Raw genomic sequence first — 18,570 nt, 5'->3', positions numbered from 1 at the left:
AGCCAAGGTTCCCTACCCCTGCCATAGACATAAATTGGCCAATCCCACCAATGTATGGGATAGATAAACTGCCATAGCTGTCTGCCTGCGTCTTTCCCCTCTCCTCTTTATAAAGGACGCATGAAGGTTCAGTCGTTCCGAATGTTCTTGTGTACTGGAAGACTGGGAGAGATAGCTGTTGGCCAAACAAAATTTCAGTCGACATCTATTTAAAGTGTATGGCCATCTTAAGAATCTTGTCACATATTCATTGCTCTAGAACAGTCATCTCTAACCTCGAGCTCTCCAGCAACAACACCCCGTTGGGCGTTATAATGACAGTCTGTAAAGGCATGCTGGGAGTTTGGTTCATCAACACACGCATGAATATTCAGTACTGAACGTTCATGTGTTGCCTCCATCAGGGTGTATGGGGGGTTGGGGGGATCAGGGAGGTAAGCCGCAGCAAAATAGCTCTGGCTCTAGCTTATCCCTCCAAGAACAATAGGGTCAGGTGTTGACAACCCAATGTCCAAACTCTATCTCCACCGACATCATCTATCCCTGCAGAGTCAGGACACCTTATACTGGTGGTCAAACCCGCTGCAGGTTTGGCCAACTTTAGTATATAGTGTATGGGAACCTTTACCTCCAGTCATCAGAGTGGCCCTGGTGACTTCTCTCTGACCCATCGACCGTGATTGATAGAACTTTCCTTATACTCTTAAACAGGGAGCAATTTATCAATCAAGGCCGGTGGGGCAGGTAAAATCTTCTAGAGACCACTGATGACTACTAAAAGTGACCACAGGTTCCCTTTAAAACAGTACTCCAGCAAAAATGTTTTTTTTTTTTTTTTTTTTTTCAAATCAACTAGTGTCAGAAAGTGCGAGAGATTTTTAATTTCCAGTCTTTCAGTACTTATCAGCTGCTGTATGTCCTGCAGCAAGTGGAAGTGTATTCTTGTCAGGCTGACACAGTGTTCTCTGCTGCCACCTCTGTCCATGTCAGGAACAGGTCCAGAGCAGTAGCAAATTCCCACAGAAAACCTCTCCTGCTCTCCAGACTAGAAACAATTAATCACTTCTTACAGCCCATACGGCAGTTGATAAGTACTGGAAGACAAGTTGTTTTTTTTAATAGAAGTAAATTACAAATCTCTGTCACTTTCTGTAATGTAGCAATGAAACCAACCAGTGTGCATGTCCAAGGCATACAGTATATAAGCAAAGGCGCTGTTAGTGGCGTAGAGTAACTAGGAGGATGTCACTTAAAGGTGTCACTGTCGTTTACATTTTTTTTGCAGAAATCAATGGTCCAGGCAATTTTAAGAAACATTGTAATTGGGTTTATTACCCGAAAAATGCATTTTTATCATGAAAAAGCAGTTTGAGTCTCTCCCCCCTGTCTTCATGGTTCTCTTATGGAGAGGGGAGGGGTTGAGGAAAACAGGACAACAAAGAGTTAATTTACAGCTACATCACGGGGCTATCTCCACTGAAGTCAGCACTGACCTCTCTGAACTCTGAATACCGGCTTTCATACAGCTCCCGCTGTGTAATCCTTTGTTCTCTGCTGGCAAATAATCTCCCCCCCTCCCCCCCCTCCATAGATTAGACAGGGCTGGACTGATGTAAAAGAGTTGAGATTTCCTGATAATGAGCAGTGGATGAGAGAAAGGGGGGGGGGCCTGGGGAAAGTCTTTTTGAATGCAGATAATGGCATATTTGCCTATTAAACCCAATTACAAAGTTTCTTAAAATCGCCTGGACTATTGATTTCTGCAAAAAAACATGGTCAGTCCATACAAGCATGGGACTGGCCTCCTCTCTTTCCTCTGCGGTACCCCTGCAGGTATGCAGCACCCACGCATACAGTTTGGTACCCACAAGGATAACTCATACAGTGATCCATATTACTCATTTATAGAAGAGAGATCTCGAGCACATCGCCTTACGCCAGCGTCCTTGTGGTTTCCTGATTACATTCACACTTCAGTCGCTGCAATCCTGTCACATTGTTAATATCAGGAAGACAAACTAAGTGTGATGAGTTGTTGTGTCGCCTCGCAGCTCTAGACGCTGAAGTGGTTTAACCCTGGGCTGACGTTTTCTATAGAATTCTGCACTTTCCATATGGCTCTCTCACATATGTTCTCCATCTCTTCTATTTTGCAGTCACAGCTTAATTCAGACCTTGCACCGGACTTAAGAATAGATGAACCCAACTCGGGGATATCTCAGCACCATGCCAGCATGCTGTCCATCCTCATCGCTGTATACCTCACCACCCCGTTCTGAGAAGCCCCAGGAAAACATGGACTGAAAACTTGTATATAATAACTCAACCAAACCTTCCTTAAAGGGGTGCAAGCCAGCAACCTTGTGACAAGCAGATAGAGAAGAGTGGTGCTGGACTGATAATATACTGTGTATAGTCACCCATCACAGCCGCCTCTAGATACATAAATTATTGGTGGGGTAGACGCGACCATGTGAGTTACATATATGTATAAATAGAATAACAATGAATGGGGTGAGATAATGAGCGTAATGCGGGAGAGACGCTCTGCAGATTCATAGCGGAATGATGCTCTGCAAATTCCAATTGGGACAAATCCATTAATAAAAGACTGTTGCCGAGCAGATATGTGTCCTATGACGAAATATTACTATCTTATTGACTGGTGATGACCGAAGCCAGACGAGGAATATAAAGGAGGGAACCTGCGCAGGAGAGAATAAAGCAGCCTCTATGGTGAAGATGACAGGCCATGAGATCTGTAGCTCTAGCTTCCTGTATAGAAAGATCTTTATACTCCTGCAATTCTGCATTTTTCTTCATTTAACGAATTAAAATGTATTGACCCCAAAAGTCTCATTCATTTTATTATTGAACTAGAAAAAAATGGTTAGACGTTGCCAAGAGAAGACAGGAGAGGGGGAGGAGGAGGGGGGGATGTGAATGGACAAAAAGAGACTGCGGAGAGACACATATCTTCAGATGTAATTAACGGGACTGGACATTTATTGATCAGGAAGGGCATATGTATGGTAGAGGAGGACTACGCAGCTGCTATGGGGCTCTAGGAAAGTGGGGGCACAACTGAAAGGCCCTTATTGGCTGGGATCGCTGTGATAGAGATAGATCATCATTTGTCAGCAGCACATCTCCCTGTGTAAACGGGATGATGAAAGTGAATAGGCCATACTAAGGATCCAAGGATTATTTGTGTAGCCCCTCACTTCCAATGTATATGTAATTATATGTAGTGATAGTGGCAACAGGTGCCAGATGTGATCCTGCAAATTGCAGGTGGCACCTAGACTTGTTCAGACGCAGTATTAGACCGGTTGTTCCGTGACCCGGCCGGTCTCTGAAAAGATCATCCCGGATGATCTTTTCGGCCGCAGGGTTCGCATCCATGCGCACCCGCATCAGAACTCCCCACAGCACACAATGGAGCGGGCGGCCGGAGCCGCACGCTCCATAGTGTGCACTGACAGGGTTTTTCTGCGGCCGCTATTCACTGAATGTGTATACGCTCCGGCCGGGATCCCATAGACGGAGAGGTAATGTATATTTTCGAAATAATCATGCCCGTTGTACAAAGGGTGGATTCACACTTAGGGTCCTATTACACAGAGCGATTTTTAACGATTAATGACTAACGATAAATGATCGCAAACGAGATTGTTTATAAATAACCTGAAATCGTTCACCATATTACACAGAACGATGGTCGTTAGTTACGGTCGTTAGTTCCGAACGTTATTGGATCGTTACTATGATCGTTATTGGATCGTTACTATGATCGTTATTGGATCGTTACTATGATCGTCATTGGATCGTTACTATGATCATTTATTCCTTCTGATCCCAGAAAAACAATGGACAATGTGCAATTACACTGACCGATTAGTGACCAAATGCGGAACTTAAGCGAACGAATGTGGAATTGCAGCGAACGATTAGCGAACGATTAACGATAATTTTAGGTTCAGATCTAAATCAACGATTTTTTGATTGTTGCCTGCAATTACACAGAACGATTATCGTTTGAGTTTTCATTCCGATGCCAGTATGTATACCCCTGCTGTGGCCCGGTGAATACTTTACCCGTCCCCTCTCCGACCTGCTTCTATGGCTCCTGACTCCCTGACGTCCCGCTCAGCCAATCAGTGCGCTGTCCTGCTGCAGCTACTGATTGGCTGAACAGGGTGTCAGGGAGTCGGGAGCCACAGACGCAAGCAGGAGCACAGAGGATTAAGGGGGATGGCGCTTCACATACTTGCAGAGTATGCTGTGAGTATGTAGACCTATTTAAACTGACAGTTCCAGGAGTCACAGCGGATCTCACTGCAGAACTCGCAGTGTGAAATCCGCTGCAATTCCAGTATGTGTGAACTCAGTCTTGGTCTACAAACAGTGTTGGTCTACAATTAGCAGTGGATCTCAATGCTAGCGGCAGTAGCTAGCCACTAGCAGTTATGATTGCCTGCTAATTATGGGCAGCACCACTGTTTAAAGCAACAACTTCAGGTGTCATCTTCAATTTAAAGGGAACTTTGGAGAAATTTTTTTTTGCAAATCAACTGGTGTCATAAAGGTAAAAATCTCAAGTCTTCCAGTACTTATCAGCCGCTGTATGCCCTGCAGGAAGTGGATTTTTTTTCTCCAGTCTGACACAATGCTCTCTGCTGCCACCTCTGTCCATGTCAGGAACTGTCCGGAGCAAGAGAGGTTTTCTATTGGGATTTGCTACTGATCAGGACAGTTCCTGACACAGACAGTGGTGGCAGCAGAAAGTACTGTGCCAGACTGAAAAGAATTCACCACTTCCTGCAGGTCATACAGCAGCTAATAAGTACTGGAAGACTACAGCATTCTATATTTGTTATGGCTTACTATTAGACTATGCCATAACATTGTAATCGGTGGGAGTCTGACCTCTGGGATTATGAGAATAATTAAACCTTGGTATTGGTTTCCCTGGTCATCCTTTGTGCAGGAAATTGCATCCCCGTTGAAGTGACTGGGGCTGTGTTTCTACTCCCTGCATGGCAGATAGCTGGGAGTATCTGTGAATTAACATTAGCGCCCTAACCAGCAATGTTGGTATAATGAAGTAGATAAAACATCCAGATGGGATTCACTTGTGCTCGAACTCCCCGCATGGTGAGAGCGGCCAGAAGTAAGAATCAAGAAGTAGGTTCAGCAAAGTGTTCTCCAATCCAACCGTCTTTATTACATAAAAACACGGTCCGCATGTCACAACAACCAATGTGTTTCAGGTACACTGACACATTGTAACAAACACTAGTGTTGTTGGTATTAGGTCTCTATGTACCTGAAATGCGTTGGTTGTGAAATATGGATTAGCGTATGTTTTTACGCAATAAAGATGTTTGGATTGGAGAGCACCTTGTTGCTGAACCTTCCTCTTGATAACCAGCTCTGTTTCTCCTCTGTTCTTTTAATGCCCCACAGGTCAATAAATCATGGCATATCCTGGCTAAGTATTAAACAGTCCAGATTCATGGATACACATAGTAGCACAGAGCTATATGTCATCTATGACTATGCGGAAAAAAAACTATCACTACCGTGTTTCCCCAAAAAATAATTAATAAGTTATATTAATCTTTGCTCCCAAAGATGCACTATGTCTTATTTTCAGGGGATGTCTTATATTTCCAAGAAGAAGAATTCACATGTCACATGCACAGCAGGGACAGGGCGTACGGTATGGCGGCTTCCAGCCGCCAGGGGAGCCCACCACAGCACACTTGTACAGTACAGCAGGGACAGCATACAGTATTCCGGCTTCCGGCCACCAGAGGGAGCTCACCACAGCACACTCGTATAGTACAGCAGGCACAGCATACAGTATGCCAGCTTCCGGCCACCAGAGGGAGCTCACCACATCACACTCGTACAGCACAGCAGAGACAGTGTACAGTATGGTGGCAGGCGGCGGGATAACAGCAGACTGTGTGCAGCTGTACATCTGGTGGTAGGGGACAATGGGGATGCCGGCAGGCGACAGGCCTCTTGATGCCTTGCCTGCATATTTACAAGTGATGGCTGCAGTGGGGAACATCGGGGTTGGCGGTCTTCATGTCCTGCATGCAGCTGCCCTGCTTAAAAGAATCACGGCTACATGCCCTGGTGTTCTGTTTGGCAGGCATGCTTCCAATCAAAAACTTTGTAAAGTATTATTTTCGGGGGAGGCCTTATATTTAGCAATTCAGCAAAACCTCTACTAGGTCTTATTTTCAGGGGATGTCTTATTTTCGGAGATACAGGGTGGCAGTACCAATTGACAAACTGAGCTATGCCACCTGCTATGCTACCTCTTGGCTCTTCTACATCTGCATTTTTGAAGGAAAAAAAAGCAATTAGCTCCGAATTAACTTGCTCTGAATCCGTCCCCTTCTATTTTAATCTTATCTTAATTAAGCGTGGATTCTTATCAGGCTTTCCGTCATTAGTCATGATAATTGAGTTTCCAGTGCATTATTAGGTCAGATGCACAAGACATGGAAAAATTGGAAAATATGTGTGGATATTCAGTGTCTGACCGTGAAAGAGTTAACAGTAAGATTTCGGGGTCTGCCCTCTCCAAGCTGTAGGCTGGCATTAGCGGCACACTGGCACTAGCCCAGCTGGGAGGCAATGAGCACTGTGGGGGTATTATACAGCTGCAGGGTGGTCTGCAAATGTATCTGTGCCTGAAGAGAACACAATCTTACGATACATTTGCAGATGATGTAATAAGGCTCCAAGAAGTCATAAAAAGCATAGGAAAGCGTAATTGCAGAACAGAACAGAACAGTTCCCTCTTTGCTTATTACCATACAAATGAAAAGTACCATATAGTGAGCACTAAATAGTGACGTACGGCGCCCAAAAGATACCACCTGCAAGGAGAATGCAAGGAGAAGGAATCAGGAATCCCATCGCAAAAAAACAAAACAAAAAAACAACTAGAAACTGGTTTTAGCGCTGGTTCATGGGACCACGGCCCCCCCTACATCAGACAGGAGGGGCCCTGCTTGTGCTGGTTCTCATCACAACATCCTTTCACCATTGAGATGTTTGGTCCTTCTGTTTTTTTGTAGAAAAGGTTCCTGAGCAAGTGTCCACCATTGCTTCTTGTACATTGTGCAGGGCCGGTGTCAGCACAAGGCTTAATCGGGCAAGAGCCGGGGCCCACAGCACCTCTAGGGGCCCAGAAAGGGAGAGGGGCTCGGTGTTCTAATGTTCAGCCCGATCACTGTAGTGCACGGTGAGTGGCTGAACATCAGAAGACACAGGAGCAGGACCTGCACAAAGAGAAAAGGAGGACTGGATCACATGACCCCAAGGTCCTCAACCTTACAGTGTGGAGAGACAGAGAGGAAGAGGGAAAAGACAGCTGTAAATGTTGCGTGTCAGTGTCTGAGTGTGTTAGCTTCAGTTAGTCAGTCAATGTCAGTCAGTGAGATAGTAGCATTCCCCTATTACGTAGAGAGATGCACACCGCCGTGAGCAGGTACGAGCGACAGAATCCGCCGGAACTTCTCAGCACGGATTCCGTAGTGTGAACCCACCCTTATAGTTGGAATTTCAGCACTGACTTGAAAAGTGCCATTAGAATTGTTTTGCCAAAATTCCCATTGATAGATGAATGGCCTTTACGTCTCTGTACATCCTTATGACATTCTCCTCGAGGAGAAATAATACCCCATTGGCCCCTTTATTGGCATTCTGTGATAGGGATTAGCCTCCTCTAGACTCATAATGGCACGGATGGTTTGGGCATGAGCCAATATGGATGCAGCCTGTCCTCTAGGACTGTGTAAGAGACTGTACATGTGTTCTAACTGTTCTACCATTCATGAGACTGTGGCGAATAAGTGTGGGAGAGCGGTAACCATCACACTAAAATTAAATGTAACTGCTCAGAATGTGTTACCTGCACCAAAATCTGTGAAATGTCAGTGGGATAGCTGTATGTCACTTAGATGCATGGCCGGACCCCTTCATCCAGAGACCCTCTAGCAGCCACATGGCTTGCCTCTGTGGTATATTTACCCTTTATATGAAGGATAGTCATTCCCAGTCCAGGCCTATGGCTGTCATCCATTGCTGGAGGGCCACATATTGGAGAACATTGCAGTAGATTAACTAGAACAGGGGGAAAACACTGGGAGCACAATGAAAGGTCATAAGCAATATGTCATGTATGCGGTACTATATTATCTGAGGGGGAATGATTAATGTAACAGGTCGAGCAACAGGAGAGAAAAAGTAGGTAAGACTATAACTATCCATATAACATTTATATCTATATGCCAACAAAAAGTTTTCCTCCCTCCCGAGACCATTGTGCCCATTAGTGAATATGAGCTCTGGAAATACTAGTATCTTTTAGCTGAAGATAAATTGCTAAGAGGAATATCAGACACAAGAGGAAACTTCAGAGACTTCTCATTCCAGGTATTGAGTCCTTAAATGACCCACATTGTTCAACCATCTAAATCAGGGATGGGGAACCTTCGGCCCTCCCCTCCAGCTGTTGCAAAACTACAATTCCCATCATGCCTGGACAGCCGAAGCGAAGCTTTGCAACAGCTAGAGGGCCGAAGGTTCCCCATCCATGATCTGAATAGTACTTTCTTAAAGAGTCTGCATAACACTGCCAGAGTGTCCCAACAATATGCAATATACAAATAACAGTGTCATATAGTTCCCACCGCTCCTCACTCCTTCTCAGCAATCCAGGGGATACAATCAAAGCTCCTGGGGCTGGCCTTGGCGAACAACTAACTGCATGTTTATCCCGAGAAAAAGGAGGCCTAGCGCTGTGGGTGACCCTTAAAAACAGTCTTCTTTATTATTATATATTAAACAGCATGCACAGACATATGGAACAGTGACCCACGTGTCTGATGCATTTTGAGTAATTAACTTAATTCAAAACTATGAATAACTGTCAATACTCGAAACCCGCAAGACATGCTATGAATAAGAGTTAACGCTCAAAACCAGTCAGACATGCTAATAACAAAGATTCATACTCCAAACCCATCAGACATGTTATGAATAATGAGTTAATACTCAAAACCAGTCAAAAAGCTATGAATAAGAGTTGATGTTCGAAACCTGTCAGGCATGCTATGAATTAAAATTAATACTTGAATTCAGTCACTTATACTATGAATAACAGTTAACATGCGAAAACCATCAGACATGCTATGGATAAAATTTAATACTGGAAACCCATCAGACATGCTATGAATAAGAGGTAATACTCAAAACCTGCCAGACATGCTATGAATAAGAGGTAATACTCAAAACTTGCCACACATGCTATAAATAAGAGGTAATACTCAAAACCTGCCACACATGCTATGAATAAGAGGTAATACTCAAAACCTGCCACACATGCTATGAATAAGAGGTAATACTCAAAACCTGCCACACATGCTATGAATAAGAGGTAATACTTGAAACATGTTGGACACACGGGCTATTGTTCCATGTGGATGTGTTTTCTTTTTAATATCTTAAGCATCACCCACAGCGCTGAGCTTTATCTTTCTCTGGAGTGGAACAGGGGGCATCCTCTTCCCATATAGAGGAGCTTGTCGGGTTCACTTAACTTTTTGTTTATCTTATTTAATGTATGTTACTAGTGAGGATGTTCTATAAACTTTTATTATGTCTATGGTGGGCTATAAAAGTTTACCCTGAACTCTCGACAGCTTGGATATTGGGAGATCCATGGTCTCCAAGCAGTGAGTAACCAAGCTGCGTATTATTTGTTGTGTACAACTCACCATGTACTGGACGGATCATTTCCATTAAGAACAAGAGGCTGAAGAAGAGCAGACCGTCTCCACATAGGCCATGTGTTTTATCTTGGAGGAGCTTTGGCAGGAGCCCAGATACCCAGAGCTCCAGCACTTATCCCTCAAGTCTATTTCCAGACCCTTGGGAATTAGCCAATCTTCGTCCCCTTCAGCCACCATTATGGAATCTCTCCTGGACCCGGTCCACTTACATCTGGGAGAGATGCCAGAAGATGATCTCCACAGATAATAGATCACGTTATGCACAATGTATTCCTAAGCAGATGTTTCATTTAAAATGCTGCATTATTCAATTAATTTTGGAGGCTTCAGTCAGTTACTGCTCTCAGTGGTAGCTAACCAAGCCCTTGACAATAATTACAAAAACAGACAAGTAATGAAGAGTTACAGATTGCTCAGGTGTGAGCCAAGCCAACGTAATACCGTACAGATTCAGTCTGCCGAGCATCCGGAGGGAGCGAGAATAACTAGCATCATATATATGGGATGTGCACAGATATAGAGTAAATGCTTCTACTGTGTGCACCCACCCCAGCTACTATCAGGCGGGGAGGTCACTAGGGGTCCTTTTACACAGATAGATTATCAGATTTTTTTTAAGCCAAAGCCAGGAACGGATTTGAAAAGAGGAGGAAAAGAGGAAATCTCAGTCTTTCCTTTATGACCTGCTCCCTGTTTATACTCTGTTCCTGGCTTTTGCTCCAAAAATCTGTCAGATAATCTGTGTGTGTAAAAGGCATTCTAGGAAACTTTCTTAAGTGAAGACAATTAAAAACTTAACTTAAGTGTTTGTCTGAGCAGAGGTAATGTATGCCAGTTTATTCAATCGTTAGCCATCAGCCGCGCATTTCTATTACACGTACTGATGCGCGGTCGGCGGCCGATGACTTTAGGTCCGGACCTAACGACCTATGATCGCTGTCAACGGCTGATCGTTGTCTCTATTACACGGACCAATAATCCAAGAATTGCCCTAATTTGGCCGTTTATCGCTCCGTGTAATAGGGCCCACATTCCGTCATTATGTTTAGAAGTGGCAGCACTGTGTCAGAATGGAAAGAATACACTATTTCCTGTAGGACATACGGCAGCTTATAAGTACTAGAAGACTTGAGATTTTTAAAAAGAAGTAACATATATATAACTTTCTGACACCAGTTGATCTGAACAATTTCTTTTTTGCCAGAGTACCCCTTTAACCACTAGTATGGGGCTATATGAATGACTTGGTGACCATCAAAGTCATGCCCGTTGGGAGATGGGACTTTGTTGTCACTGATACAGGGACTGGTGTCATTTGTCACAGATACAGACAGGAAGACATGAAAACATCTTGTTACGGTGACATATACCAAGTGGTGTTCTAGCTGATGAAATTATCACCAAAATGATCAATTCCGCTGGGATCTCTTTGTTTAGCTGTATGAGGATCTTGGCTGCGGTTTGTAGCTGACACTTTGCTGTACGTGGTGCTAAACATGCTGATGTTGTTCCTCCAGCTAATGCGGCTCCATAGGGAGCAATAATTAATGGAATAATTTGCTATTAACAGAGTAATATAACATCATTGTGCCAGCATCTGTTCCTGTATAATCTGTGCAATCATATTGTATCATCTAATTTTCCTCGTCATCTAATTGTCAAGCAATTGTGAGAAACTTTCCAGCAAAGCAAGTAATACTTTCTATAAAACTCAGAAAAAAAGATTATCTATAGGATATATAGATTTTATTAAAGTGAATGTACAACTAGGTACATCGCTTTGTGTTTTTTACACGAACAGACCGGCGCGGGGATGTCAGTGCCACAGTCCTTTTTTTGAACCCAGTTCCCATGCACGGCGCCTACCTTTTCCAAAGCACCGGCCCGGCATGAAGCGCTGGAGGTGGGACAGCTGGCCCCCAGTGTGATGAAACCCCTTCTTTGAGGTCTCTTTGAGGTCTCCCAGTCTAGAGCAGCCTCATTGCCTAATAATGAGCTGGAGCATTGTCCATCGAGGAGGATTAAATTAGGTCTGTGTTGGCTTGATCTTTTCTCTGAGCCTCTCTCCCTAAATGATGTCATCATCTCTGGCCCGCCTCTATAGCTTACATCACTGCTTTCCTGTTGCATTTAGAAAGAGTATTTTACAGTACACTGCTTATGCTGAATGATGCCACAGAGAGAGAGTAGACAAGGAATAAATGCAGAAGGTGCTGCAGCCTCACTGACTGTGCAATAGTCTGCAACAGCTCTGAGCAGAAGGCCTGTGCTAGGGGACTAGGTAGAAAGGGCTGTCATAGGAAGCTGAGGGAAAGCAATGCATTCTGGGAATTGCACAACTAAGTAATTGTACAACCAGGAAGCGCAGAATTATTACCCCAAATTTTTTTTTATGGTTTCAGAACAGGGCTAGAGAGATAAGCAATGCTATATGCTTCTGCAGCATGCTCATTTTCTTTTTAAGATGTCGGAGTACCCCTTAAGGTAAGGTCCTAAGTGGGAAACTCCCTCCCCTCTGTTAAGTATATACAACATGTTCTTACTATTCATATGGACAAGGTCTGAATTAATAATGTAAAAAAATATAAAAAACATCGAAATGATCTATAGAGCGCAGCTTGTCTGCACACACAGTGGGGGAGAGAGCGGATACCTCTGCAATCACCTTTCAGTCCCTATATAATTAAACCCTTTAACTTCTAGCATTCTCCGTATCACCCCCTCCCTATAACTATGTTAGCACTGATCTGCTCTTCTCCACTGCTGGGAACTGCTGACATCTGATCTGCGGAGTGACACTAACACTGTCCCCCATTGTGTGCGCACAGCCGCCATGTCACTGCTAAAACCCAGGAATACGGCTATTTCTGGCAATGTTTAGACTCTACATAACAGAGTTACTGACACAGCTCGTATCTGGTAACACTAAGAGTACCTATGCTCCTGGGATCTGCTGGATCGGATCAGAATTAATGGATGGAGAGTTCGATACCAAGAGGGGAATCAAATGTTGCTGGAGATTTAGGGGGGAAAAGAAGAAGTTGTCTGATGCTGATTGGAAAACGTATCATTACTCTAAAGCAGTGCTTCCGAACCTTTTCCACCCCGGGGCACCCCTTGGAAAAAAAAATTAGCTCGGGGCACCCCTACTAAATAATGTTCTACAAAATAGGAAAACGGTCATACAGTGACTCACAGGTGATCTGAGGCGTCACTTTCCCTTTTCCTCTCCATCCGGCCCAGACCTCCATGATGATTCCTTCCAGATATGTTTCATCTTTTCAGAACCTGCGAGACAAACAATTTAGGCTCCTCACATTTCTAGAAACTTCCTTCCTTTTCTCCCTCCTGTCGGCTCCCAAAGTAACTGCGCTGTTTGGTGTTATGTGCAGTAAAGCGAGTAGGAATGTGGGATGCCCCCTGTATGTAGGATCCCCTGCTGTGCCCCCATGAGCTAATAATGCCCCCAGAGGTGCCCCCATACAATAATAATGCCCCCAGAGGTGCCCCCATGAACTAATAATGCCCCCAGAGGTGCCCCCATGAACTAATAATGCCCCCAGAGGTGCCCCCATGAACTAATAATGCCCCCAGAGGTGCCCCCATGAGCTAATAATGCCCCCAGAGGTGCCCCCATGAGCTAATAATGCCCCCAGAGGTGCCCCCATGAACTAATAATGCCCCCAGAGGTGCCCTCATGAGCTAATAATGCCCCCAGAGGTTCCCCCATGAACTAATAATGCCCCCAGAGGTGCCCCATGAGCTAATAATGCCCACAGAGGTGCGCCCATGAACTAATAATGCCCCAGAGGTGCCCCCATGAACTAATAATGCCCCCAGAGGTGCCCCCATGAACTAATAATGCCCCCAGAGGTGCCCCCATGAGCTAATAATGCCCCCAGAGGTGCCCCCATGAACTAATAATGCCCCCAGAGGTGCCCCCCATGAACTAATAATGCCCCCAGAGGTGCCCCTATGAGCTAATAATTCCCCCAGAGGTGCCCCCATGAACTAAAAATGCCCCCATATACTAATAATGCCCCCAGAGGTGCCCCCATGAGCTAATAATTCCCCCAGAGGTGCCCCCATGAACTAAAAATGCCCCCAGAGGTGCCCCCTATGAACTAATAATGCCCCCAGAGGTGTCCCTAAAAAAAAAAAAAACATCCTACTCACCTAATTGCGCTGTATGGCTGCAGGAAGCAGCTCTCCTCCTCTTCGGGCTCCATCTTGCGGGACGGGACCTCCGGCAGGCGTGATGGCGTCACATTATCACGCCTGCCGGAGAGGTCACGTCCCGGCGTCCTATAGGCTGCTGGTATGAAGTGCCGGCAGCCTATGGGAGGGAATGCGCGGCCGCAGCTTCTCGGGATGATTAAAGAGACAGTGCACATTTCCCACCGGGATCCTGCGGCACCCCTGGCGGGTTCTCCCGGCACCCCAGTGAAACGCTGCTCTAAGGTGTATTTCAGTATATACTTATGGGATCAACATGTTCATATGTGAGAGCAAAGAAGCTGATCACCAGTAATGGCTGCCAGGAGTTATAGGGTCAAAACCAGAGTTGTTGCATGTACCTTATCCTCGTGTAAAAATACCCTGGCCAAGGCAACGTGGATTGTTGGCAAATACTTCTCCTAAAAAAATACACAGTATGCACGTTTACCCATTGACTCAACCAATGTATTACGGATACCACTAAAGACACAAGAGACAGAGAGGGGTCAAACAAAAAATGTAATCTGAAGAACAGGCACAGGTCAGGATACATCAAAATTGCAGAATGCAAGAATTCAAGAATGCTCAGGCAAGGGGGTACAGGTGGAAAGACTTTAAATAGGTGCCAGCGCACACCTTCATGGCCAGAGGTGTAATTGCAACAAGGATCAGAAGGAAGCAAAGGCACATGGACTCTGGTTGAAACCAGCAGCCCCCAGGACCAGCATGGAGATGAGAAGGTGCAGGATCAGGACAATGGCGCCATTTGGCAGCAAGTCTTGTTCAGAAACGTTACAAGGTGGACAATGTAATTAAAAGGGTATAAAAGGACATGCTCATGAAGGCAGGACCACTTTTAAAGTAGTACAAACATGGAACATTTTCCGTCCACCTTTTTAACCAGAGATTTAATTTTCTTGCAATATTATAGAGAGATCTACTTAAGCGGGGCAGTTTACAAATGTGTAGAGATAAATTTAATCTATTTACTTATTACTGTAGTTTAGGGCTTTTGGGGTGAAGATAAGTCCCTTTAAGGCACTTTGTTGAGAAGATCAGTAAATTCCCTGTGGGCAAGGACGATCTAGGTCTCCAAATATGATGCCCTCAGATTAGGTTCCTCAGGACGATGGTAAAGTAGGAGACTCGTTGAGTTTTCAAGGTTAATAACAATGCGGACTGAGATGCCTCCACGTCCCCTCTTGCTGATTATTCTGAACACTCTGGAATCTGGTTACAAATGTTTCTGTGAAATGTTTATTACATGGCTGTTTATGTTGTATAATTTACTGTCTGTATCTAACAATGGTATTTAATACAGGGGCCTCGGTGGCCTCTCCACCAAAGTCCTGAGTCAGTGTATTTATATGGGGTAAGTGGTTTGGTTGAAAACCACAGAGTAGTTATACTATCCCGTAGTCATCTATATCACTAGAGTAACCTCTGTGCACATACTGAGCCAGTAAGGAATGTTCCAGATACCCAGTCACCCACAGATTCCGACTATGAAATCCAGCATCCTTGCACTGACCTATGATGATAGTTAGTGGCTGTGCGGACTGTCCAGGAAGCTGCAAGTTCACAAGAGGCAAGAACAACGTACTCTAAACAGCTGTGCCCTATCATAGCATGGGCAGTGAACAGTCTCTGCTTTGATAGAGACTGGGATGAAATAACACCTGTAGTATGCAGATAGATAAAAATACTCATGGGGACTAAAATATTGCCCTGGTGTAATGGAACTCCCATTTGCCGTGGCTTAGGGTGCTGATTGCAGGTTTTGGGTGCAGCTGGTGGGCTTTGGTGTTTTGGGGCAACTTGTCACGGTGGCCAGGAGTGGTAGTACCCACCAACTTCTGCCTACACATTGGAGACCGCCTTGTGAGGTAGTATGAGTGTCACGGCCGCGGCGGCGTCCCGCGTTCCGGGCCGCCGCCGCGACCGCTTCCTGCCCCATGCAGCAGTCGGTGTCCATAGTCGGGGACCCGGCGCTGCTATCACCTCGGCCCCGGGGGGCGCCTCACCTCTCCACGCTCCTGTCTCCCGCTGTGCCGGCCGGCGCGCGCGTCCCCGCCTCCTCGGGCGCGCGCGCGCCGGCTGTCTCAGATTTAAAGGGGCAGTGCGCTCCTAATTGGTAGTTGCACCTAATCACTCCCCTATAAATCCCAGCATGCCCTGTCCCCTGTGTTGGAGCCTCTACATGCTTCCCATAGCGTTTGGCCCAGCTCCCTGTTGTTCCTGTGTCCTGTCCGTTACCTGGTCCCAAGTCCCTGTTCCTGAGTCCTGTCCGTTACCTGGTCCCAAGTCCCTGTTCCTGGTTCCTGTTTCCCTGTCACTCCGCCTGTTCCCGTGTCCAGCCTGTCACGTGCGCTCTCACCTGCAGACCATTGCCTGTGCCATCTCCTGCCACGCCTCGCCTGCCGACACCAGCAACCAAGCCAGGGGTAGCGACCTGGGGGTCGCCTGCCGCAGCAAGTCCATCCCGCCTTGCGGCGGGCTCTGGTGAAAACCAGCGGCCCCTTAGACTCCGCTCCCTGGTGAGGTTTGTGCCATCGCTGGTGCCGGTCCAGTGGATCCACTACTCCGGGCGTTACAGTAGGCTCCAACCATGGATCCCGGCGAGGTGCCTGATCTCCGTGATGTCGCCAGAGTGGTCACTCAGCAGGCGCAACAAATCCAGAAGCAGTCACAGCAGATCCAGCAACTCACTGCCGCCTTACAGCAGCAGACTACTGCCCAGCGCACACCACCTCCTGACGCTTCTTCTTCACTCCGACTGGCCCTCCCAAGCAAGTACTCTGGGGACTCTAAGTTGTGCAGAGGATTCTTGACTCAGTGCACCATGCACATTGAACTTTTGAGTAGTCAGTTTTCCACCGAGCGCTCTAAAGTGGCTTTCATCATCAGCCTATTAGAAGGTAGAGCCCTGGCCTGGGCCACGCCACTGTGGGACCGTGATGATCCAGTTGCTGCCAATCTCCGGGCCTTCCTATTCGAGTTTCGCTCCGTCTTTGAGGAACCTGCCCGTGCTTCTTCAGCCGAGACTGCTCTCCTCAACCTCTCTCAAGGCAGCTCCTCTGTTGGTGACTACGCCATCCAGTTCCGCACCCTGGCAGCCGAATTGGACTGGAACGAGGCCGCCCTATTGGCCACCTTCAAGAAGGGCCTGTCTAGTCGTGTGAGAGACGTGCTCGCTGCCCGAGACCTGCCTACCTCCCTGAACGAACTCATTCTACTGGCCACCCGAGTTGATACTCGTTTTTCGGAGAGGGAGGAGGAGGTTCGGCATGAACATTTACTAACCCGTTCCCGTCGCCATCCCCAGCTGGCGCCGGTTTTCCAGAATCCTGACCTTTCGATGTCCCAACCCTCTCCTGAGATTCCTATGCAGGTGGAACGGGCTCACCTGACGCCTGATGAAAGAATCCGGCGCCTGGAGCAGAATCTCTGTCTCTATTGCGGTGGTTCCGATCACTTCCGGCTGGGATGTCCCCTACGTCCCCAAACATCCGGAAAATGCTCGCACCTAGGTCCGGTGGGACAGGTGTCCCTAGGTGTGAATGCCACCATTCCAAGTCTGTCTATGCCAGTTTCCATCCGGACTCTCTCAGGACGAAATCATCAGACTACTGCCTTCCTCGATTCTGGGTCAGCAGGCAGTTTTATTGCGGCAACATTGGTCCAAAGATGGCGGCTACCCGTGACCCGACTAGCCAGGCCCCTGTCTATCTCCTCGGTCACAGGCGAAATTCTTACCGACCGTGTGTACTACCAGACCGCACCTTTAGTCCTCCAGGTGGGTCCTTTACATCAAGAAGAGATATCCTTCTACGTCCTGCCCCATTCTTCCCCCGCGGTCCTCCTGGGACTCCCGTGGCTGCAAGAACATGCCCCTCAACTGGACTGGAGAACCGGGGAGATTCTCAGTTGGGGTCAGGACTGTTCCAACCAGTGTCTCAGGTCACCTCAGACCAAGTGTACTATGTCGTTTCCTGTCCCAGCCAAGCCTCTACCCGACCTACCGGCAGAAGACCAAGACTCGGCGGATGCCTTCTCTGCCGAGGTGTACCCTCTCTCCGTACCCAAGACTAAGGTCGTGTCCTCTCACCACCGGGAGAACTTACAGAAGGTCCTCGTCCACAGACCCGCAGTCCCGTGCCATGTTTTACCGCCTGATCGCCTAGCACCAGTCGTCACCTCCTCGCTTCAGAGAGTACCCCCCGGAAAGACTCATGTTCACCCTGCGCTTCGAAGAGGTATTTTGAAGTGGGGTCATTCCTCGTTGGAGGCCGGGCACCCTGGAGTCCGTAGGACCGGCCAACGGATCTCTCGCCACTACTGGTGGCCTAGTCTGTTTCAAGATGTCAAAGACTTTGTGGCTTCCTGTGCCATCTGCAGGCAAGAAAGAGGGGGAGGCCAAAGGGGGGGGGTACTGTCACGGCCGCGGGGGCGTCCCGCGTTCGGGGCCGCCGCCGCGACCGCTTCCTGCCCCATGCAGCAGCCGGTGTCCATAGTCGGGGACCCGGCGCTG

The 18,570-nt window shown here is 46.9% G+C and overlaps 1 protein-coding gene across 1 annotated transcript in view; it reads left to right on the top strand.

Moving 5' to 3' along the window:
* The window catches only part of GFRA2 (GDNF family receptor alpha 2), a 41,671-nt gene extending 38,827 nt beyond the window's left edge, over positions 1 to 2,844 (top strand). The window contains exon 9 of the mRNA XM_069944345.1: positions 2,157 to 2,844. Within this exon, the coding sequence (XP_069800446.1) occupies positions 2,157 to 2,279 (123 nt within the window). The 3' untranslated portion in view covers positions 2,280 to 2,844. The remainder of the gene's footprint in view (positions 1 to 2,156) is intronic.
* Positions 2,845 to 18,570: the final 15,726 nt, after the last annotated feature.

Source organism: Dendropsophus ebraccatus, chromosome 1 (assembly GCF_027789765.1).
Source record: "Dendropsophus ebraccatus isolate aDenEbr1 chromosome 1, aDenEbr1.pat, whole genome shotgun sequence".
Taxonomy (NCBI): domain Eukaryota; kingdom Metazoa; phylum Chordata; class Amphibia; order Anura; family Hylidae; genus Dendropsophus; species Dendropsophus ebraccatus.
Note: the sequence above shows the minus strand (reverse complement) of the source record. Positions and strands in the feature narration are given on the sequence as shown.